Below are 25,026 nucleotides of genomic sequence, written 5' to 3'. Positions count from 1 at the left end.
GCTCGATCGCGTGTTCTTATTCTCTCTCTTTCCTCACCCTCTCCCTCTCTCTACCTGTTTCATCTTGCACCGGAAGGGAAAAGTAACCTATTTCTCTCTCCTCCCGCCTTGTTTTGTCTCTCGTTGTCAACTTAGGTATTATAGGACACAGGATCTTGCTGAGGACATTTGTGTCAGAGCCGTGTTCCTCTCCCTCTCTCTCCTACCTTGCTTCCTTTCTCTCTCTACTAAAGAAGATCATGCACAGCACAAAAGGCAGCAGGCCCCTCTCCTGATCCTCTGTGTCAGATCCTTTAATTTCCAAAAAAAATTCTACAGTAACCATCACATGGAATGTTTGAATATATACATAAAGCATTAAATATGGTTGAAAAAATAATTAATTATATAATCTAACTGATTAGCATGAGATGAATTTTTGAAACATGATTAATTCATAATTAGATATTATTTATCAAGTAATAACGAAAGTACTATAGTATCAAACCCAAAAATTTTCGCCAACTAAACAGGGCCTTAACACACAAGTCTCACTTTCTCTCTCCTGTTCCCGTTCCCGCCCGTTTTCCCGTTTTGTTTTCTCATTTTCCCATTTATTCATAGAAATGGTTTACGGTCGCTTTAAACGGTAAACGGAGCCGGTCGGGACGGGATTTTCCCGTCCCATTTTCAACCCTATTCCTCTCTCTCTTGCTGCTGCTCTCGCTCGCTCTCACCTTCCTCTCTCCTGCCTCCCACGACTCCCTCTCCTGCCTTTTAAGCGACGCGCAAGCCTCCCCCGGAGTTCTCTCTCTCTCTCTCTTGATCGATCCTCCAGCCTTCTCTTCTCTGCTCCCTCTCCCGCTTCTCCGCGCCGTTTCATGGCACGGAAGAGAACGGCGCGCCCACCGCCGCCAAACCCTAACCCTAACCACCGCGCCGTGGCCAGCAGCGCCGCCGCCCCGGCCCCGGCATCGGGCTCGCCGTCGCCGTCAAAGCGCATGCTGGCGTTCCACTTCCTCCGCGCGCTGGCCCGGATCCACAGCACCAGCCCCGTGCCGCGCCGCTCGCGCACCATCCGCCGCGCGGCCTACTCGTCCATGGCGCGCGCCGCCAACCCGCGCCGCGCGTGGACACAGGCGCTGCTCCGCCAGGTGCGCGTGCGCCGGGCCATGAGGTCGAGGCGTGCGGTCCTGCTGCGGAGGCGCGTCTCCGCCGCGCCGCCTGCGGCGCCAGCGCCTCCTCTCGGCGCCGCCGCCAGGACCATCGTCTCTGCCGCCGGAGACACCGCGGCGATGGCTCTACTAGCCAGGGCCGGGCCGCCTCCGCGGCAGGCGGGGGAGCCGGCGAGGGCAGACGCCCTCCGGCGGCTGGTCCCCGGCGGCAGCGAGATGGAGTACTGCAGCCTCCTCGACGAGACCGCCGACTACCTGCGGAGCCTCCGCGCGCAGGTGCAGCTCATGCAGAACCTCGTCGACCTCTTCTCCGGCCAATGATCGAACCAGTAATTAATTAATACCGCATGGTTGATTAATTCTTGTTCTTGCACTGTCGTCGATCATATGCTGCCGCCGCCGCCGCCGCCGCCGCCGTTTGTATCTAGATCATCGCATTCGCATATCTCTTGTTCATGTCACATGAGATCGATGCATGATTAAGACATATAGGAGATTGTTGAGAGGAGAGAGATTATTATTGTTGGTTCATACTTTTAGTTGGTAAGGTTATTAGTAGGTGTATAGATTGGGAACACATGGAAGATTGGAGGGAGATTGAGGTAATTAATTGTAACATATATATATAGAGAGAGAGAAAATTGATGAAGCATGGAGTCACATATACATATAAGCTAGTGCAATATACTTGTTGTTGGGGGTCAGATGATTGATATGCGTATGTTTGTGAATTGTGGAACCATGTCAGCTATCTTTTGTAGCTAGCTACACAGGTAGGTAGCTGTTTTATACACACGCACTTTTCTGCCTGCTGTCAATTTTCACTTTTATGTAGGTCTATCTGAATGGAGAGGAAGGTAATTGCTCATAGCATGGCATGCATATGAACCTTTAGCATGGGTGCGTGGTTGCATGAATGCATGAAACATGCATATTACCGACTCTTTTATTTTTCTAGAGCTAGATGACTGATTGAGTTGGTTATATTAGCTCTCTCTCTCTCTCTCTCTCTCTCTAGCTAGTTGTTGCCTTGTGTAATTGGAGTGCTAGGATGGTGGTTATGTTCAATTGGTTTGGTGGAGTGTTCCCTTTCTCTCAAATTTGGGAAAGTGGGATCCACAGAGTCTACGAGGGATAGGGCTGCTGAACTTTGAGCTTGAGACGACATATGACTTGTAGCCAAAGGAACCAAAAGACATTCTCTCTACAGGCAGCAGTTAGCATCTTTGGATTAAAGGGCCTAGCTCCCTTTTGTTTTTTCCTCGGGAAATACATATTTTTTTCCTCACCTTCCATCAACTAGGCCAACTAATTATCCCCCATTCCTTTTTAGGTGCCACCGGCTCTAAAGAGTATTCTGTGTACTTGATGCTATCTAGTTTTCTCTTTGGATTTTTTTCTCGTGTGTTATTCTTGGTTGTTGTCTTTGACACATGCATGCGTTTGTTGCTTTCTTTTTGAGGTAAGAATCTGCTGGCTTCTTCTCTTCATTTCAACTGATCAAAGGAGAAGTATTATGTCCAAATTATGTGCCACTGGGTAGTTTAAGCATATTCATGCAAATCTTACAAAAACTATCCATAATTCAGGCTACCTATGAGTATTTATTTATGGTTTCCTTATAGGTTTCCCCTTTGTTTATTTGCTTTCTATTCTCTTTGTATATGTTGTATCTATTTATTTTGCGTGAACACGTACATTATCTGTACTGTTTGTCTGTTATTATGAAAAGATGCTGGATTTATTTATTTTTATCTTTTGGATTTTCTGGGGCGTTATATATTGTGGTTTTTGTAAAAAATTAGTTTAGTGTGCTCACTGCTGTAAATCAAAATACATGCATGTTCATATATATGAACAAAAGGTACAAAAGATCTTATATAGATACGGTACCGGTATGTGCTGTGTGCATTGCACTTAATTAGGAGTATTAATTAGGTTAGATGGCCATCCAATTTGAACAGCTAAATTAGTACTAAAACCAAAATGATGCTTGATCAATCAACAGCTAATGCCACTTTGCAATCCGCCAATTCATAATTGGCCCACAAGGTTAGCTGTATTAATAATTTGCTAGCTACAATTTAATAACCTTCTATTTGTTAACATAAATATACATAACAACGATATGTTGCCCACTAATAATGGTGGCATATCAAGATTGTTTACTAAATCCTTAATTCGGAAATTTCTATATATACCAATGCGACTCATCCTTTTTTTTTATCTGCTCTCAACCTATGTGTGTGTACATCTTACTAGTTCTTATGTTTTTATCTCTTTTACTAAAAAGACAGCCAGTACTCAAATAGAACAGACATATAACTATAGAAGGATTTCAATCAGTTAATGAGCACATTGCATTTTTCTTATTATTATAGAGATATGGTAGCATTGCAGTCAAACAGAAAACATGCATGTAGCGAGATAATAAGTAAGAAGTTGGTGAAAAATATTTGTGTGGTGTTAAGTAAATGAACATTCAATTTTGGAGTAAACCTGGACAGTAGGTTTTTCAAGAAGATTAACTTTGTTGACCCTTACAAATAAAAAAAATAAAAACATTATACTAACTTTGATTGCATTGAATAGAATGTCATATGGAGGCTCTTGTTTTTTCATGTTAGGGAACTCGAAGAAGACATTATTGCAAAATAAGTCTGATGTGACTTGTGAGGATATGGATCATATGTAACGCAAAATATTCTTTTTGGTAAATATGCTAGCTAGAGAGGGGATTGGTGTGGCAATGCAGTTAACCTTTCTTGGAATTAAGAGCAATAATAAGTACATTCCATGGTTTCCTTCAGTTTTCCCAAGTGATGAATTGTTTTTTGTACTTAAGGAGACATTTGTGTACTGTACAGTTTGTTATATAGCCATTTTTATTTTAGCTATATTTACTTTTGCCACCACACAAAACGCTGCATATATTGAATGTAGAGGGCTTTATATATGCAGTGGTATATGTCATACTAATTAATAAACATTTCTAACATTTCTATATATATGGCTCCTGGTGTTCAACTATAGTTGCCCACAATATTTTTATAGATGTTATATTCTAATGAAAAATTGCTCATAAAAACCTCAGATAATATGTAAAAAGTGTGAGCGTTCTACGAAAGGTATGGTTTAAATATTGAGCAAGTTTATCTCAAGATATGTGAAAAACCTAATTATTGTGCATTTTGACCATACAGTATAGCATACTCCTCACTTTTCAGTTAATGTTGAAAATCTGTTTGACTGATTCTTTACAGCCTAAAAATCAGTTACAGGTCCTGTAAGACTAGTTAGGCCTAAGCTGAAATGGCTGCTTTCCACTTATTTTACTACCAGTTTTAAACTTGCAGTTTTATTGCATGATAGTGCTATCCTTTTGTCCATGAACCTAATGTTCTTTGCAGTCTTTGTTGTTTATAGTTTTTGTAATAATTTTGTAGTTAGGTCTTGGGAAATAAACCAAGAAGTTATGGGCACATCTGCCTACAAATAGTGAATTAATTTGTTTTTTTTTGTATGGGCACATCTGCCTGAAGATATTGCCAGCCGGCTGTTTTTTGAGTTAAAAAATGACCACTACTGCACAGGATAAACTGTGCATCGTTAACTTTATTTTTATTTGTATTTCATTTTGAAGCACCTTTGAGCTATAGCCTATAGCCAATTACCTGTTGAGATTTGAGAGTCTTGCTGCACAGTAACCTGAAATCATAACTATACCAGTGAAGTAGTGGACTACTTAATTCCAAAATCTAATATACCAGATATAAATGGTTACACCCAAAGGCAATTTAAATTTGTTCAAGACAAACTTCATTTCCATAAGCGGTTCGTTGTAGAGTTCTGCAAAATGCGCGTTACAGTTGTGACCAGCTAGACGGACAAACTGGTTCCATCATTGGAGATCGTCAACATCAAAAAATAATTTCGATTGCCTTCTTGTGATCTAATGAGCCTTTCCAGGCATGTTCCAAAAGAGGTCTAGAAATTTCAGAAGAGCAAATAAATATCTAAAAACTTCGAAGATTCTACACTGACAACGTACTATAAATAGCTATAGCAAGTTTGCTACCAAATTTACCTGCATCTAAAAGCATATGCATGCATGTAATCTATTAAAAGAGCATACTTAATTGTAATCTGTTTCTGAGTCTGACATTTTCCCCCAGGCATGTGTGACGGTCTATGAATGCATAGTGTTTAGCGATAACAGATTGTTAATAAGGATGCCACTCTTGCTACTAAGTTAAACAAAAACTTCCAGTGGAATATACGACCTTGCAACAATGTGTCAGGAGCCCTGGTTATATATATTGCAGATGTTACTAGGTTCTCAATTTGTCTTAACTTTGAATTTGTGTCCGAAGATCCATGTTTGGCGTCAATGCAAGTGAGGTGAGGAAATTTTTATAACTAAATATAGCACAAGTTACAATTATATCATGGGACAGATGTTAGTAACTAGTACAAGCTTCTCAGGTTTTTCCTCGAATTAGTCTTCTTGCTTGCATGAAGATCATTATATTATTTTGAGTCCTAGTGGAAACTTCTAACGGCCGTCACACGTGTATATGTACAATCTGCTAAAGTACTGCCTAATAGTTAATTAGCTCGTCAGAACCTGTCTGTCGGTACCCCAGGACTGGGGTACCCCCTCTTGCTGTGTCTAGGCAAGGGCCTTTGTAGTTATCCTTGACTACATCCAAGCATCCGGACCCCTGCGGTCCGAAGTCCTGTTCTCCCGACAACAATCCGGACCCGTTCCACGACTGGGGAAGGTCCGGAGTCGCCACGTGTCCAGGGAGAGGCAGGCGCTCAAGCGCAAGCAGCTGGGGCTCCGGACCACCGGAGGAGTCCGGACCCCCGCGGAGTCCCGGACCCCTCATGAGGTCCTGGACCACCTGTATAGTGACCGGACCCCCCTCTGAGGGAAGAAGTCGACGCCCTGCCTCGGGGCGGTCCGGAGCCGACACGTGTCTACAAGCACAAGGCCGCTTGGTCTCCATGCTAAGTCTCACCCACCACTGCATTCATTGTGGTAGGTAAACGTCCGCATTGATACAGCAGAAGCCGAGGCGATTCCTTGACCAGGGGGGACTATTGATCGCGTATTACCAAGGAGCACAGTGCAGCCGCTGGCGCCGCCCACTCCGCGCCTGCCAGTCTGCTGCAACAGATGGATGCGACGGCTCGGCTTCGCCCATTATGACGCTACATAATAGCCTCAGCAAGCCACGCCGCAAGCTACGCTACTCCAACGGGCAACTAGCTAATGGGACAAGAGAAGACCCCCCTGAGTCAGAGGAGCAGCAGTGTGCATATCGGAGGAAAGATTCGCAACTACTGTAGTCGTTTGAGTACTCTGCGCAGTATGCTGCACAGTCGCGTTGGGCCCACCTGTCGGGGCCCCAACGTCCAATGTATCCGCTCCCCCCTTTGTTCTATAAAAGGAGGGGGCGCCGCTAGAAGACCTCAGGCTGGGTAGGGGCCAAGGCCAGCAGAGGATAGGTTCATGCACACCACCAAGAACAATACATCTCCCAGTGGACGTAGGGTGTTACGCTCCGGCGGCCCGAACCACTCTAAATCGTGTGTTCTTGAGTCCTTGTCTTAGCGTAGATTCAGCCCCATCGCCTAGTACTTCCCCGAGTACTCCCTCACTGGGAATAGGCGGGTGCGCTCCGCCACCCGGCTGTGGGTACCCCTAGAACCCCCACGACATTAGCAGTCTTTCTCTCTTTTGAGTGGTTTTTAATGTTTGATCTGATACGAACTCTTCGCTTGCTATTCGGATCTGATACGCAAAGGACAAGCTCCATATGGAACATGTACACTAAAATTGTTCTATTAATTTCTACAGAAAAGAATTTGTTTTAATTGTTGTAAACTATCTGATAGATTCATATGAATTTCCGCATTTCCAATAATCGAGGATTTAAGTCTAAACCTGCTCTGAACTTATTACCTTTATTTGAATTTGTGTTTGCTATGAGTATTGCAGCATTACGACAGTACTATAGAAGTTACAAGAAGGGGAAAAAAACGTCAGCAGTTAATAACTCGATCGGGACCAGACGTCGTGATGGCACCGCAGATTAGCTAGCTAGTGTGGCAGGAGCATCCAGCTGGGATATCGCTTAACCCACTAAAAAAACAAAACAGAACGCAAAAATCATTACATGCCGGGCTCTCAGCGCGCGTCTCAAGCGACGGCCGGGAGCGTGAGCGTGCCGACGAAAGGGAAGTTGAGCTGCGGCAGCATCACCAGCTGTCGCCGCCCGGCCGAGCCGGAGCCGGAGCCGGCCCCTGCCGCCGCGCCCGCGACAATCTCCATCAGCGCCTTCCTGATGGGCCGCAGCAGCTCCGCCACGAGCCGCCACCGCACCAGCCGCGACACGGCCAGCCGGCAGCTCCTGCGCCGCCCCAGCCACACCGTGCCGCCGCTGTGCTGCCGCCGGCGCAGCAGTTTCTGCCGCCGCGCCCGCCGCTCCCTCCACCCGCCGCACCACCTCACCACCGAGGCCAACCTAGCCATGATCTCTGCGACTCTGCCTCTCGGTCCTGCGCTTTGAGGTTTGAGCTCAAGGGACTGCGCTGGCTGGACAGTGAAACTCTCTGAGGAGCGCGCGATGGCAGCGCTCAATTATGCTTAGCTGTGACACTCAAGTGAAGAGAGAGAGCTTTATATAGTGAGTGAGAGGGGGTAGCATTTTGCAAGGCAATTAGCTAATTAGTAGGTGAGGTATTAGTAAGTTATTGTGGGTAGCCTGCTGTGATGATGATGGCGTGATGATTGCCATCACGTACTGAAAGCACTCTACTAGCTAGCTAGGAAATTAAAGCCCTTCTTGCTTCTCATGACGCTAATCTTCTTTTTTTTTTTTGCGAGGGCACGTATAACGCTAATCATGCATTTGCATAGCAGGCTATACTACGTGTGCCCCACAAGAAAAGAATGTGATTTTTTTTTCGTCTAGAAAAAGGGTGTGATCATGTCGTCGTCGCACGCTACCTGGATACATACAGTGATAAGAAATTAAGAACAAACTGATAGTACTAAGTTGTAGTACAAGTGTGATATTCTACAACATGGCCAACTCGGGGTGTGCCTAATTAAAGCAAGCATGCCAATGACCTCAATTATCTTGTGGAACGTGGCCTAGCTAGCTAGATGATGCGGCTTTAATTTGTGCTCGACAAATGGGCGCATGCTAGCTAGAGCCGCGTGAGGTGTTGTTGGTTCTTGGTGAGATGAAGGGATGCCTACACATTTTTGGGACCACATCTTGGAAGGCATAATTATATTAATTAAGGTCGACTCAATAAGGTGATTAGGGACCAAAGTAGAAGGGTTGCTCCTTTGTTTACATGCCTAGTTGCATTGGCCCCTTTCAGGTTCGTACCATTGTTATTTACAGTGTTATGCTAATTTTATTTATAATTAACTAGCTAGCTATATGGAGTGTGGTGGTGTAATGGAGGGCCTGGCTAGAAGCTCAAGTTGGATAATTTATTACAGTTAATGTAATGATTGGGTCCATATGTAGGAGTTTCTTTTAATTTAATACTAAATCTCATCAGCCTGACGATGATGTATCATGAAAGCAAATGAAGCCTACGAAGTTGCTTGTATTAAATTGAGGAGGGAGGGATTGGATTCTTCTTTGTGTGAGGTGGGTGGCGACATATGGATAGGCTAGTTAACTAGCAGCGTACGTACATGACGATGGCTGGCGATTTGTAGTCTTCGAAACGGGTGGGAGGGGTTGGATCAGATCATCGATCAGAACATGCTAATCTAGATCAGCCAATTTTAAGCAAAAACCCTGCCGGGGTTCGCGTACTTGCCGAGCTCAAAAGCCGGGACACAGCAAAGGCAAAGCACGCAATCTCCACGACGACGACGATGTGTTGTTGTTCAGATCACCTTAGATTTTTAGTGAAGTCTTGTCCCTCTCTGCTGCTGTGGTCTGTAGAGACTAAAAGCGATCGGGTGCTCTAGTCTAAAAGGGGGAATGAGTGAATTAGGCACTCTTAAAATCTTAACATGACTCCAACTAGTTTGCACAAAACTTAAACTAAATCAAACTATCTAGATGTGCAACTATGGTTCATCTTAGTGTGAAACTCTCATCCCAAAAGAATTTTGTAACCTATAGCCAATCCTATCAAGATATTACACTAAGAAAGTAAAGGCACACAAGTTACAATATGAAATACGGAAGCTTAAGGAGAGGGATGAGAGGAAGCGAACTCTCGATACGGGGATTTATCCCGTGGTTCGGATTGCCACAAAGGCGTCTCTACGTTCATGTTGTTGAAGCACTCACGAAGAGTATCGCTTCCCAGCAATCAAGTCTCTTTCGTGAACACAATTACGGTCACCTTGATCCCGATCTTCACTAAGGGAAATTGCCCACGAAAGAGGAGTCTCCGTCCCACGCACAATATTGTCGACGCCGCTCCACACCAAGCCGGAGGGTCGTTGACGTGCCAGCGAGCCACCAATGCTCTAAGGAGGCCGGCGCACCGAGATACAAGTTTGGTTCACTCTAGAACCACAGCACAAGGATCTAAACATTGCTTGATCACTCACTCAAGAGCTAACCTAGCACTAATACTCACAAAGCTTGTGCTAAGGACTAAGGATTTGATCTTTATACTCTTGGATGGCTTGGAGGTGTTCTTGGATATGTGTGTGATGTCTTGGGACTCCAGCAATTTTTAAATGGTCGGGGGAGCACATATATATAGGCCACCATGTCTTGTAGCCGTTGCACCAACGGTCAGCAGAAAACAGCAAACCACCGGTTGAACCGATGCCTCTGCATTGGGTAGCGTCGGTTCAACCGGTCACTCACAAGCAACTGGACTAGCCGTTGGACTTTCTGACATGCTGCAGAACCATCGGTTTAACCGATGATTGGGCGTCGGTTAAACCGGTCACTCACAGCCTCTGGACTAGCCGTTGGACCTCTCTCTTCTGCTGACGTCATTGCACCGATGGAATGCTCCGACGCACCACTAGTTCAATCGGTGCTGAAGACTTGGCTTCTGCGCGCTTGACATCGTCTCTGGAATATAGTACGTTGAATGCACCGATGCCTATCTTAAAGCCGTCGGTTCAACCGATACTTCACTTGATCTTCCCTTGATCTCCATTTGGTGCTCAGACTTGTACCAAAGCGAGGGCGTCGGATCTTCCGACAACCATCGGATGCACTGATGCTTAGGCATCGGTTCTTCCGGTGCTACTGGTTTCTGCAGATCTCGTCCAATTCAGCGTTTCTTTGAGTTCTTTTTTTGTGTTTTGCTTTGTATGGTCTTTTTACTTCATCCCTGAGATCTAGAAATGTTCACTCAACAAAATCATTAGTCCCATTGATTGCGTTATCATACAATCACCAAAATCACTCGAAATTACATAAATGGTGCCATGTTCATTACAGAGACTACTGATCGTACAGCAAAGTCAGGCACTAAAGCAAGGAGTAACTTTAGTTGATTATTTAGCGCATAACGATTAACGCAGTAATTAACCAGGTGGTGCTCAAGTCAAGCATATGAATAGCCTAATCACCACTACTAGGGTTTGACGTTTGGTAATGGTGGGATAAACATCGAATGTCCGGCATGTGTCCACTTGTAAAGTGGCATCGCCGCCCCAACATGAGCGCAGCTGCTTAAAATAACCCAAGATAACACAGCAAGTAGCTTGCTTAGCCACCAGTTACATCGACTAGCTAGCTACTAGTCCCTTCTGATTCCTGACTAGACAGACTACGTTGACGCAAGGAGCAACCGGTCGATCTGGCCCTTCCATCTATGAATTTCCAGCGTTTTTTAAATAGAAAATGGCAAGGTTTTTTTCCTGATTTTGTTTTCTTTCAAAGGACACAAATTGATCGTCACCACCACTGTGGGCCCAGCGACGGGGATCGGCCTCCTTCCAAAAACACAAACCGTTGCCATTTGGCTTGTTGCGCTCGGATCGCTCGGCTCGGCGGAGGCGTGCGGCATTTGACCATTCCGTGCTCGTCACGTCGTAGAGCATGACGGAGTAAGAAAGTGACGGAATGTTGGTCCACTCATAAGTTTTTTATTTTTATAAACGGTGGGATAATGATATTATATATCTCTATCTCTATCTCTACTATTTCTAAAGCAAGCAACATTTCCTTGATCTGTCAATCGAAATCCTAATCATAGTCCAAACAAATCAATCAGAATCCGAATTCTAATCGGAACTCGGACAAATGAATAGGAATCCCAATCGAAACACGGACTCTCGCACAATCACAACACAGCATGTACGTGATGCGAATGAACAAAATTGATAGTATTACATAAATCTATTATATTATAGTACCCGTAGCAACGCACGAGCACTGTTCTACAAAGAGCTGCTACCCGATCTATTCTGTTCTACATTGAGAATTGCACAGAGAAAATGGCCAAAGTAATAGACTTCAAGTCGACGGTCAATGGTGACCTTGACCTTGTAGCAAATCACATTGAGCTATACGTGTTACCTTGTGACCTGACTCTTACATGGTAAGCAACGATTATTAGAAGCGAAACAAATTCGTGCAGCGTAATATGCTAATCAATGCTCGCAAACAAAAGTCCAGAATTTTTCAAGGGTGGCTGGACATGTAGAGCAACACGCCAAATCGATAGGTACAAATGATGGTCCGAACGAAAAGTGGCAGAAAATGCAGCTCGTGGGGCAGATCATCCCTCACGCAGACGTATTTTCTAGTGGTTTGGCAAATGATATACTTGGACTCCAATCACTAAACCACAAGATTCCTCTTTTGTAGCCTTGTCTGTATTCGACAATTTATTTTTGCATCAAAGGCGCAAGAATTTCAGCTGCTTAAAGCGATCTTGGTTCTCGCCAGTGTGGTCGAGGCAAACTATATCATGCTAAGCGTGTGCCCTGAAATAAAAAGAAAAATAGAAAAAAAGGGTAGAATAATTGAATAATAATGCATGACAGGTAAGCATAGGTTGGCCATCAACAAAGCACTAGGTTCCAGGAGTTCCAGCCGAGCATACGAGCATAAAGGTTTGATTCCATAAAAAGCATAAAATGGTTTCCTTTTTTTCAAAGAAAAAAAGGGGGCCACAACCACACAACGTCAAATGCTGCAACGTTTTAACAACACAGCGCTCCGATGTCTGAACCTCCAGGCTCCAACACTTGTGATAATTTGTCAAATCAGAGTATGTGATTTCCAAGTACAAACACCATGTTATGTCAGTTTGTGTTTTGAAAGAGAAGACTTTTATGCGTGCTTGCCTTTTAACTCCTGCGAACCAAGAGCCCTTTAGATCGAGAAAAGAATTAACAAATATAGTATGGCACAACAAACCATTTACACCTAGGATATCTTAAAAGGTAGCTTGATCTCTTTCCAGGGTTACCTATATCAGTTCAGGTTATCACGAGAATAAAGTTACATGATGTCGGTTATATGCAAAACAGATCACCACCCAAAAGATGTTAAACAGCTGCGAAGGGGCTGGTGTGATCACATCTCAATGTCCTCTAGATCAGGAAGGGGAAAACGAAGTATAGCTGCTATCCCAGTCAACTGCGCTAACTCTGTTCAAACAACAGATAAATGCAATTTAAATACAAGGCTGCAGCAGGCAACAAAAGAAAATAAACTTTACCTCTTGATTGGAAAATGAGATTGAAAATTAAGATGTGTTATTACTTTTTATAGCATATCCAACATTATAATAGCTTAATGTTTAAATTTTCTTTAATTATATCAGGGATGAACAATTAAACCAAAATCATAAGATAAATGCATTGAACTCACGATCGCCGGAGACATGCATTGAAGAAAATATGTGCACTGTTCCACCATATTTCTTGACGCCTTCAACCAAGTTCACATACTTTCGTCTGGTAGCAATGTCAGCGTTCCTGTGAGTGAACAAAATGTTCATTTGTTATTTTTCAACAGTCACCACCGGAAATTCTATTCTATGGCCTATAGTTCCGCTGAGAATCATGATAGAAGTATGATAGCCATAGGGAGTACTTCAAAATTAGAATTTCATTTAGTCTGAGGACATAGGTTTGTAATGCATCAAGTTCTGTTTCAACTGGTAATAGATGTACATAGGAACGATATTAAGTGCAGCTGCTCCAGAAATTCAAAGTTACCAAGCTCACAAAGCATACTTATCGAATATGAGACATCACTCGCTATGACCACAATAACAATAAGGAAATGTTAGTGTTGACAGAGGATCACATATAAAGTGCTCGTGTGGAAAAGACTAATTCGAAAACACAGTTATTAATATCATTAAATAAGTGAGTTCACTGACAAGCTGTCGCCGGGATAGATCCATAGTAAAAGAAAAGGTAGAGTGGAATGACTGGATTCCTTTCCCAGGTGTGTACTTTAGGTATGATACGTGCTACTGTGATTGACCTAGGTATCAAGTGCCAATCTATATCAGGAAACCAACAAAAAAAAATATTTGTAGCAAGTTAGGTAAGCAAAGCTTATATAGACAATTAGTCTAGTACAATGTGCTGCATAGTTCCTTTTCACCAAGATTGATTTGTCTTCGCTTTTTATCACTGTATACTTTTCTTTTGTCTCATTGAAAATCACAACTACCTTCAGTTTTGATGAACACAACTTACCGAAATAAAGTATCAGTTATTAAAAGAGTCTGAATTGCAAGACGGTCTTGTGCAATCTCAACATGCTTTGGTCCATAACAAGCACGAGCTGAATCCTGCAGTTAATCAGCAAACATATATGCTTCAATTAAATTCATTAGCAGCAATAATTCATAAGTATATTAAACTATTATTTAAACCTATTTCAAAACAAGGTGCCAATGAACAAATATGGAGGACTAACTCTAATTTGTGGCACCAGAATTGCAGTCTTAGGAAGGCACTGTTAGAAAATCGGTTTCACTAGAAGACACTTACATTAGTAAGCATGTTGAAGAAATCCTGCAAAGCTCGGACCTGCAAATTAGAAAGAAATACAAACATGAAACAGCTAACAGGATTTGATATTATCTGTTTAGACTGAGTGTAATATGCTTTGATAATCAAAGTAATTGTTTAAGAAAGCTCCATAAACTAGCATATTTAGTGACATGTTTGATTCTGAGCCACTACCTCCTGTGCTGCTTTTGTATCTTTTATCAGTGCCATGATGCCTGGGGTATCCAAAACTTCCTTCAAACTATGCCTAAAAAACAAATATACATAAAGTTAGGACAGCTGAAAGGGTACATGACAATGAGATGCTCAAACAAATAGGAAACACGATCACTTAAAGGTCATTAGGAAAATTCAGAATTAGCTAAGATGATTATGGTCCCAGAAGGATCATGCAGCTTATCACATGTAACAAACCACTTCTATGAAATAGTTATGCCTATCTAAGATCACAAAAAATAAGTTTTGAACACAGCACAAAGCTAAAAATGCTACGCTAGTTGCATGTCATTCAGAAGATCAGATAGCCAGCCTAAATTTGAACGAATTACACTGTTTTAAGAATCGATGCTAACACATTATCCCCACAGACAAAACTAACTATCAAGATACAAACCGATGGAAGAACTCACTTGTAACCTGATGTTGCATGTGCCAGAACAAGGCGTTGTTTGTTCTCAATTATTACTCTTAAATCTCGCCGTGCAGCTTCAAGAAACATGTAATCACGGAATTGATCCTGATAAGATAAAGGACCAAAGGAAAATAAAAATTACATTAGTTGACTTTTTTGCCTTATAACATAGGAGAATTTTATTTTGTGCAACAGTAGCAGGCTAGTGAGAGAATGACAGATGGACTCATATGATTGCATACTTACTGCAGACTGAACGTGCATCAGATAACACACAGCTAAAACTTATGCCCCGTATAAAGGAACTATTGTACAGTAGATTGTTTCTCCTTGAAGTGAGGATTACCTTTGTAAAACCTGGGCTTGCAATTACAACACACTGGACTACTTCGAAATCAATGTGTTTCAGCAAAGCCTACAACCAAATAACTTAATCCATCAGTCGGATGTGTCAGTATGCATGTTCACATTTGCTTGTGAACTTCGTCGGCATAACTTACTTGCAAAACGTGCTCAAAGAACTTCTTGAGGGCCTACACAAGAACAGAAAGTGGAAATAAGTGGGAAACAAAAAACAATTTTGTCCTGTAGTTAATAGAATCAGTTATCATACCGACTCATAGCCAGCAATTGCAGGCCCATGCTTCCGAGGAATCGATGTTTCAATGCGTGCCCTGGTTGCTGTTATGCTGTTTAGAAGAACAAAAACCATTAAAACGTCTTAAGAGAGAATGATAGATGTATGATAAGACAGGACGACATCGATATGGCAACATGTGTTCTTCTTCAATTAAAACTAGAAAATATTATTTTGACTGTGTAACCACTTAAGGAGAGGGAGCATAGAGATGAAAAAATACTCAAGATGTTTCTAATTTTCTTATATCATGCTCAAGGAATTATTCCTCTGAAAGAGCCAACACTAAGTAAATGGTCACTTTCAGAACATGAAATTCATATAAAAGGGGTGCAGCGAGCAAGGAATCGCAAAGTGATATACAAACACTCTTAGCATAAGAAAACCAGAGTTCAGAGGAGTTAATTGTTAAGATATAAACTCTTATGTAGATAATAACATTATCACCTTACACATAGAATAAAGAAAATCAATAGATATTATAGAAATCGATATTTGTTGCTTCGTGACGGCACAATAATTCTACTCACCTTTTGCCAATGAGGAACAGGTGTGCAAGTCCTTCTTGCATGAGAATAACTGCTAGATCAGCACTTGCAGAAGGATCTACAATAGGTATGGATAGTCAGTAAAAATGCTATTTTCACATGAAGGAGTACAATAGAGAGCAAGGAGATTTGGAACAGCTTCTCTTAGAATATGGAATTAAAAAGTGGTTTATGTCTTGGTAAAATTGGCAAGATGGTCACTGCTGAATCACAGCATGTATCATGTGCGAACCATGTTAACACCAATTTATATTTTAAAAATAGATGATGAGGTGAATATTTGATCAAGCAGAAAATCCATGTTTACAAACCATGGGACAAAATCACATACCACATGCTTGCTGGATAGTTTCAAGGGCTAACCAATCCCAAATTTCCTACACATGATGCAAAAACTTCATTGAAGAAACAGTAGTAACAAAACAGAATGAAATGTGTCATCGCGACCATGCACCATAATAAGCATAGTGCAGAGGATGCTATTCTGATCTCAACAGATGAAAACAGAAAAGCCATAACTTCTTGATTTATTTCCCAAGTCCTAACTACAAAATTATTACAAAAATTATAAACAACAAAGACTGCAAACAACGTTCATGGACATCAATCAACAAGCTCAGAAGTAGGATGGGGACAAAAGGATAGCACTATCATGCCATCAAACTGCAAGTTTAAATCTGGTAGTAAAATAAGTGGAAAGCAGCCATTTCAGCTTAGGCCTAACTAGTCTTACAGGACCTGTAACTGATTTGTAGGCTGTAAAGAATCAGTCAAACAGATTTTCAACATTAGCTGAAAAGAGAGGACTACGCTATACTGTATGGTCAAAATGCACAATAATTAGATTTTTCACATATCTTGAGATAAACTTGCTCAATAGTTAAACCATACCTTTCGTAGAACAAAAGGTCTCTTCAGCTCAAGCTCTAAAGTGTGGAACTGGCCAATCTTCATTCAGAGAAAGAGATCATCTTAACTAGGTTTGACACAGTAGTATTTAAGCCAAGAATCACTAACCTTCACATGATCATTCTCGGTGATATTTTTTCCACGCACACGTAAGACAGATCCCTCCTTGTCATAGTCTACAGACTTCATTCGAAAACAAAGGACACACTTGATTATCAATCGATACAAATGGTTAAGGCTTGGTAGCACAAGGAAAGAATATCAAACAAAGCAAAGAGGAGCAAAGTAACTCAAATCAATAGCAGGGACAAAAACAACAGATTTGTTTAACCGGATCATAAAAAGTATATGCTTATATTTGACAAAATTATCAGTTTATAATACCAATTTTCAGGCCTTTTCGAAAGTATCGCCTAAAATTATAATCCATTTCAATCATGCTCATTCTGTTACTTTCTTTCCAAATGCCACATGTGACGTGGATGATGTTGGCACTCATGACAAATGATGATGATGGCTCTCAGTTCTACATGTAAATGCTAATAGACAGAAACACCAGATATGGATAGATGATATATCACCTCTACTACAATTTCCAACTTAAGCTTCACACGCTCAGCATCACGCCCTCCAGATGCCACCTCTCTCAGCACTTTCCTGGAAACCAGCAGAAGAACAACAACTGCGTATAAGAATTTGTAGTTATGATTAAAGTCTTGAAAGCAATTTGGCATATCAAATTGTAATCATGAATGTGTAATAATTGGTTTGGAGCAGCAAAGCAAAGCATTTTGAATGAAAGGAGAAATGGTGAACAATAATCAACCACATCCCAAACCATAGTCAACAGCTAGAAATTTTCCATCTATCTCATTTTCATTGTCATGAAACAAATATGCTAACCAGGCCATCCAATTTTACATTCAGTTTCAATCATAGCTCGAGAACCATAGGAGAGAGGACTTGCTGCGAGGAGTAGCTCAAGCACAAACGGCATAAGAACTAAAGCAAGCTGCAAGCTAAAACAGAAGGGAACTCACCGAACAGTGACCGCTTGGAGATTGTCCCCGGTAGCAATGAGGTTGTACGCGTGCCACAAGTCGTCCTCCTCCTCCGGCACTAACTGCGAGCAACAATTGCGAGCCAATCAACATCCAACCCCACGGAATCCCAACGACTGGGTCAGCCCTTGCCCCAATACAAGGCGAACCCAACAAGCGATTGGGCTGCTCGGATGGAGAGCGCCGAGCGCGAGAGATAGAGAAAGAGGCGGACCTTGACGGAGCCAGGGCCGTTGCGGACGAGGTCGCGGTGGACGAGCTTCATCGCCTCGGCAACAGGAACGAGGTCTAGCGCGGGGGTTCGCGTCGACGGCGGCCGGGCGGCGGGGCGGCGAGGTATTGGAAAGTATCGAGTCCGAGTACCCGTGATTCGATCGGGTGAGTTTTCCTGCAGTAATTGCAAGGGGTTAGCTCACTGATGTGTGGGCCCGAAAGATTCCGTCGGACGGGTCAGAACTCTTTTTTTTTTTGGGAACTGTCGGACGGGTCAGAACTCAGGGGGGACCGTGGTAACCGTGACAGCCCATAAAGCAACATTGGTGGTGTCCAATGGATGTGGCCCAAGTCTGGCCTGCGCACTGCGGCCCGTTTTGGGCCGGGCTAAATCCAACTCCAGCCTTTTCACTTTTCAGAAAAGCCTGGTCCATCGGATGATGCCCAACGTCATTCATTTCGCCCAAGCGAAGGCTCTCTGCTGATCTGCTGTGAATAATTCTCAAAAAAAAAAAATCTGATCTCTGAATTCTCCTGTGAAATCCTTGCCAATTAACATATACATACATACATACATTTTCAAAAAAAAATAACATACATACATGCATACATACATACGTCACTAACAAACTAGAGATTATTTAATGTAACGAAAACAAACGCAAGATCTATCATCAGCACGTGTAAAAGGAACATGATAAGTGTGTAGCACTAGGTCATTGTTTGTTCGCTTTTTAACATCTTCCGTGTGAGATCGAGCAGCACTAGCTAGCCGAGCCTCTTCCTGACGACGCCTTCCACGGAGCCGACGAACGCGAAGGTGCCGACGACGAAGCACACGGCGCTGAAGCCCTGGAGCGCGGCCCATCCGCGCGTCCACGGCGTGATCCCCCGCTGGACGCAGTACATCTCGACGGGGAGGTAGATGACGAGGGGCCAGAAGATGAGCGCGCCCAGCACGCCCAGCACCTCGTTGAAGTAGGGGAACAGCAGCGCCAGCCCCGTCGTGCTCGCCACGTACGCCGTCCGGAAGCACACCCGCTGCAGGTTCAGCTGGTAGCTCGCCGCCACGCCCGGCACCCTCACGGCGTAGAACCTGTTCACGAACGCGCTGTCCGGGAACATCGCCGCCGAGCACCGGTCCGCGAACGTGAAGATTTGTTGGCTAAACATCTGCAGATCAAATGGAAATCATCGTTATTAGCATGGTGTCAAGCTCGCTGTCCAAGTCTCTGAACAGTAGTGACTCTTTTCGAGGAATTAATAATCAAATATTTCCTAGCTTCCAGTGGTCATTAGCTAGTTAAGTTTACCTGGTAGCCTCCAAGCAGGTGGAGCACGATGCAGGCGTTGGCGAAGTCTAGGAGCCAGTAGGGCTCGTAGAAGCCGAAGCCGGCGAGCAGGTTTCCCGGCGCCGCGTTGCCGAAGGCGGCGTACCCGAAGCACCCCACGCCGAGGTAGAAGAAGGTGGTCGCCAGGACCGCGATCACGTTGCCCTTCTGCATCGTCTCGCTCTCAGGGGGCGGCGATTTCAGCGTGTCCTGTGCGGATGTTTCGCTCTCAGTGATGAAGTGGGTAAAAGGGTGGCTCTCTGAGCCCGCTGAACACTGGTAATAATAAAGTTCAGGGTCTAGCTACCTGTATTTCCAGTAGGACTAAGGTGTACGGGTAGGCGAAGGCGATGTCGCCGATTGCCTGAGCCACTCGCCAGACTTTCTGCGCCGGGGTGCTCATCGGAACGCCGGCGATGCTTCCTTTGATCGTCCCATTCTCTGACACAAGATTTGCATCCAAGCATCAATCGATGCTCGCTTTCTCGAGAATTACCACACAGCGCCGACTGCGCCATCGGCTGAAACTGGATCAGGATCATGCCATGCGTGTTGTGTTACCTATGGTCTTGGCGAGTCCGAGGCCGAGCCCGATGGTGGCGTAGGTGAAGGACATGATCGCCGCGACGACGGAGAGCCACGCCATGCTGTGGAAGTTGGGTACGAAGGACAGCACCAGCTGCGCCGCTCCGAAGAGCAACATGTAGAAGTGCTCGCCGTCCGCGCCGCAGGGGGCGTCGCGCCCTTCGTTGTGGTAGGAGTTGGCCCTCTTGATCGCCCTGCCACCAGTTGCGCTTGCGCCTCTCGGTAACGGGAGCTAATTTGCCATGACCGACTTACTAGTACCAACTGATGAAAATCCATGCCAAGATCAGAATCACCTGAGACAAGTCGCGGTGGTGATGGTGTAGGCAATGCAAGTCCCGTACAGGTTCAGGTACTGCCGTACTGGAGGAAGCCACAGAGCCAGGTGCGCTTTTCCCCTGTGCATTTTGCTCATCAGTTGCCACAGAAAAAGATAGCAAAGACGACTCCAGTAACCAAAGACTAAGAAATTTCAATTTTTGAACGAAAAGAACAAAAAAAAACGTTTGAACAAAAAAAAGTACTACTCAGTATAGTACTGTAACTAACAAAGATGGTTCGGTTGTGAAGAAAAGGTCACAGGATTTCATGATCTGAAAAGGGGCATCAGCTACCTAGGTGCGTTCTGACGGCATCCATGTAGGTGTAGTTCCTCTGCCTTTTCTCCAGGTCAGGGGATCTGTAACAGTGGGACAGCAGGAAGGCCGAGATGTAGGTGACGAAGGCGAAGCAGAGCATGGCGACGGTGCCGCCGACCCATCCCAGCTGCGCCACGCTCCACGAGAGCGCGAGCACGCCGCAGCCGATCACGCCGGTGATGATGTGCGCGAAGCACGTCCATAGGTTCCCTGACGAGCAACAAGAAACCAGAGAAGGGGAGCCATGGCCGCTGTCAGCGCGACTAGCTCTACATGGTTGCAGGCAAGACACGAGAAAAAACTTGTACCGGTGCGCGGGGCGTGGCCGTCGTCATCGAGTTCGGGGGCGGCGGCGAGCTCCAGGGAGTGGCCGCCGTGGTGCGCCATTGATGACCAGCGGTGTTCAGAGCTGCAGTGTTTGACTCATGGGAGGACTGCTGAGGAAGGAGGTTGAGCTCCTGGGATAACTCGTCTCTGTCACCCAATTGGTGTGCTGTGTGTGTGTGTGGTTTGGATACGCAGACAAAGACCTCGCGCAGACTTTTGTCTCGTCTCGTCGACAAGCCGGGATCGCGCCCTGGTTTAAGTGCGAAAACTGGGCGAGCTGCCGGCCTTGCTCTTCGCCTCTTCCAAGTCTCACTGACGAGTCCAAGCTGCTGCACAGCTGTGTAGCCATGAGGGGAAGTACATCTATTCATGTGCAGATCAATTTACAGAAACCTGTCACTTGAAGACAAAAAAAAAAGGCTAGGGCCCTGTTTAGTTGCATCCAAAATTCCAAAATTTTACAAGATTCTCCGTCACATCAAATTTTTCAACGCATGCATGAAGTATTAAATCTACACGAAATAAAAAACTAATTACATAGTTTGTTTGTAAATCACGAGACGAATCTAATGAGCCTAATTAATCTATGACGGAACAATAATTATCAAATACAAATGAAAGTACTATATTGTTTTACGCCCTAAAATTTTTGCAACTAAACACGGCGTAACAAGGGGACCTGACCGGGGCACATGCTCTGCCAGAATCGTCCCATTCTAGGAGAGCCAGTGGCTGAATGAAGTGTGTGACATGACATCGAAGCCCATCGTGGCCGTGTTAGTTAAAATCTGCGCACGTTTTCCGGAAAAAAAATCTCGTATGCATAGAGTATTAAATAAAGTCTATTTGCAAAATTTTTTTAGGGATAAGCGTAACTTTTCGAGACGAATCTAATGACGGTAATTAATTGATGATTTGCTACAGTGATGCTACAGTACCATCCTATAATCGCGCGGTCAAAGGCCTCATTAGATTCGTATCGCGATTTACACGGGGTTGTGGAGGTGGTTTTGTAATTAGACTTCGTTTACTACTCTAAATTAGTGGTCAAAGTAGGGTGAAAATTTTTTCACACTCCAACCAAACACGGCCCTTTTTTGTGCTGCTGAATGCTGACCGCCTGACCCCTTCGCTGCCGCCTACCGGAAAGGAGGATCATACAAAGAAGATGGGCCTTTCTGATGAGGATGACCGGGTTGGCATGGCACTCCTTAACTTTCAACACGGATCACGTGACATGATTGCTCTCCCCCCAAATCATAAATTCATGGACAGGGACAGGCTAACCCTAAATCATTGGCGGCCAATCTGCTCGTGGAGCCCCTCCGCCGATGGCGATCCGCCAAGAACAAGTGGACCGGCACCACGCGCTGGCAATTGCAAGCAGTGAGCAGCACAGCCAGGCCGCCAGGCCGGGCTCTGGTGGTACCTGAAACAAACACTCTAATAAGACCCGCATCCTGACGGTACAGGAGATCATGGATCCAGGGAATCTCAGGTCAAACCAATATTCTGACCGAGAAGAAGATTTCGGGCTGCATGCTAAAGACACCTGCATACGTGTTGAAAGGTGAAAGTAATTAGTCTGGCAGTTGTTATGTCTCGCCTAAACTGAACATGGCCAGATGTACAGTGTGCTACTAACAGAATCACTGTCTTCCACAATCTTAATGAAGAACACAGTAAGAAAATACTCACAATTCCTTCAGTGCTAATTGCTAGAGACGTCACAACTCAAAAAACTCTGCACCTTCCTGTTCAGTGCAGTACAGTGAGAAGCTCTCATGCATAGTTTGTTTCGAAAAAAAAGGGCTTTGTTCCTGTGAAAAGAACTGCTCAATCCCGATTTCTTCATTTGATGTCTCCCTCCACGGATCATATTAGAATGATCACTACCCTCAAGCCCACGATTTCGCCGACCTAGGGGTTTCCACCTTTGCTTTACTCCAACATGGAGCGAAGCTGAACATAGGTCTAGGGCCGCGGCACTAGGCTTGAGCGAAAAAAAAAAAACCCGAGTAGTGGTAGTTTTTACTCCCCAGCCCAAATAAAGTGGCCCTTGTTGGCAAGTTGGAAAAAGTCCTTTTTGTCTCCTGAACTTTGGGGCAAGTCCGTTTTTTCTCCATGAACTTTGAAACCAGCCGACCAGCCTTCCGGACTCCCCTTCCGGACTCCCGAAACCGGTCGCACGACCTCCTTGAGCGGGTTTGAAGGCAGTTTTACTATTTTTCTTTTATGTTTATTTTAACAGAATCTTTGAAAATCATAGTAAATCACAAAAAAAATCATAAAATAGAAAATCCAATTTTATTTGGCTCCACATAAATATATATACACAGTAAACATATTATATGGTATACTTTATTATAATTTTTTGCTATATATTTAGATATATATTTTTCTGTAATTAATTTATAGCTACAGTTTCCATCATCCAATTATTGTGAAATTTTTATGGTGGGCTAATCATTATATGATTGAGTTGTAGTTAAAATTTTATGATTATTGGATCATATATGACACAGTTATAGATTTATCTAGGTTTATCTATAGATTCCTCTAGATTTTTCTATAGATTTATCTAGTTTATATAGATAAATCTATAGATCAGTCAAATATTATCCAATAATTATAAAATTTTTGCTACAGCTCAATCATATAATGATTAGTCCTCGATAAAAATTTCACCATAATTGGACGACGAAAACTATGGCTATAAATTAATTACAGAAAAGTATATATCTAAAGATATAGCAAAAAAATTGTATTAAAGTATACTATATACTATATTCACTGTGTATATCTACTCATGTGGATTCCAACAAAATTTGATTTTTCTATTTTATAATTTTTTTGTGATTTAGTATGATTTTACAAAAATTCTGTTAAAATAAATATAAAAGAAAAATAGTAAAACCGCCCTCGAACAGAGAGGAAAAGCGGACTCGACCCAAAATTCAGGGAGGCAAAAAGAACTTTTTTCTGGCTAGTTCTATCCATCTATCCATCCATCATCGCAGGCCGAAGATCCGGCCCAGCAAAAGACAAGCCGCATCTTCTCCATCATAGGTGCGCAACGTGCACGACTCCTGAGCCCTGAATCGGCGGTAGCCACGGCGGAGCAGCCAAATCACAGACGAGAAGGAAGACAGGCGAGCAGCAGCCCAGCTAAGGGCTAAGGCTATCTGCAGCGGTATCCTCTATAAATCACCATTTAAAAGAATATTCCTATAGTCCTCTAAAAGATTTTAGTCCTCTAAATTACTATTCCTGCAACAATAACCTCTAAATCACCCTCTATTCATGCGGGACCCACCATGATCTTTTGTTTTTCCCCGCTCCGCCCAGGCTTTGGCCGCTCCGCCGGCGGCCGCGTCCTCACCCCACCCGCACACCGGCGGTCGCGTCCTCACCCCACCCGCGCACCGCCGTCCCCGCGCGAGCTGCATCCGCGTCGACCACCTCGCCTCGTGCTGGGCCGTCGCTGCCTCCATCACCACCACAACATCTGATTTGCGTCGAGCGGCGGGAGCGGGAGGAGGGACGGGGCTGTAGGAGCGGAAGCGGAAGACGCGGCGCGCGTCCGCAGCAGGGCTGGGGAAGGACGAGCGGTCGGCGGTGGCGAGGAGATGGAGGAGCTGGTTGTACAGGTAGACGACGGGGCGGATGTAACATCTCGAAAATTCACCCAAATAAATTACTCGCTAAAAATGTTTTTCAAAATCTTTTCATCGCCGAGCTCGAATCTTTTCCGGTGATTCGTCACCCTGACACCAAACCCAATCTCCGTCCCGACACCGAAGTTAATAATCGTTTAAACTTTTCCATGTTCTCCTCGTTCCTCGTGCACGTCGTTCTCGTCGACGCAACGCTCGGCTCGCGACTAGCGCCGCGAATCTCGCTGGCGCCCTCTCTCTTTCTCTCTCTATTTCCATGCTATGTACTTCGCTCACGAACGAACCATGAACAAACACAAGCAAGCTAGGCACAAG

The 25,026-nt window shown here is 44.1% G+C and overlaps 2 protein-coding genes and 1 pseudogene across 2 annotated transcripts; 1 reads left to right on the top strand and 2 right to left on the bottom strand.

Moving 5' to 3' along the window:
* The first annotated feature begins 679 nt into the window (after nt 1-679).
* LOC120642056 (transcription factor IBH1-like) lies at nt 680-2,906 on the top strand. Its single transcript, XM_039918440.1, has one exon. It carries the CDS (start codon nt 861-863, stop codon nt 1,473-1,475), a length of 615 nt encoding a protein of 204 aa, XP_039774374.1. The 5' UTR covers nt 680-860; the 3' UTR covers nt 1,476-2,906.
* A 9,555-nt stretch (nt 2,907-12,461) lies between these two features.
* LOC120642055 (protein PELOTA 1-like) lies at nt 12,462-18,326 on the bottom strand. Its single transcript, XM_039918439.1, has 16 exons — nt 18,155-18,326; nt 17,920-18,002; nt 17,461-17,536; nt 16,988-17,062; nt 16,862-16,918; nt 16,302-16,347; nt 15,953-16,028; nt 15,399-15,474; nt 15,286-15,318; nt 15,132-15,200; nt 14,784-14,890; nt 14,329-14,401; nt 14,134-14,172; nt 13,837-13,931; nt 12,995-13,101; nt 12,462-12,771 (listed from the first exon to the last, which is right to left on the bottom strand). The coding sequence occupies exons 1-16, from the start codon at nt 18,203-18,205 to the stop codon at nt 12,698-12,700; spliced, it is 1,137 nt and encodes a 378-aa protein (XP_039774373.1). The 5' UTR covers nt 18,206-18,326; the 3' UTR covers nt 12,462-12,697.
* A 485-nt stretch (nt 18,327-18,811) lies between these two features.
* LOC120642054 lies at nt 18,812-21,277 on the bottom strand (annotated as a pseudogene).
* Nucleotides 21,278-25,026: the final 3,749 nt, after the last annotated feature.

The sequence above is a fragment of the Panicum virgatum genome, chromosome 7K (genome assembly GCF_016808335.1).
Source record: "Panicum virgatum strain AP13 chromosome 7K, P.virgatum_v5, whole genome shotgun sequence".
Lineage (NCBI taxonomy): Eukaryota > Viridiplantae > Streptophyta > Magnoliopsida > Poales > Poaceae > Panicum > Panicum virgatum.
The sequence above is the reverse complement of the archived record's forward strand: the minus strand, read 5'-3'. Positions and strand labels throughout refer to the sequence as shown.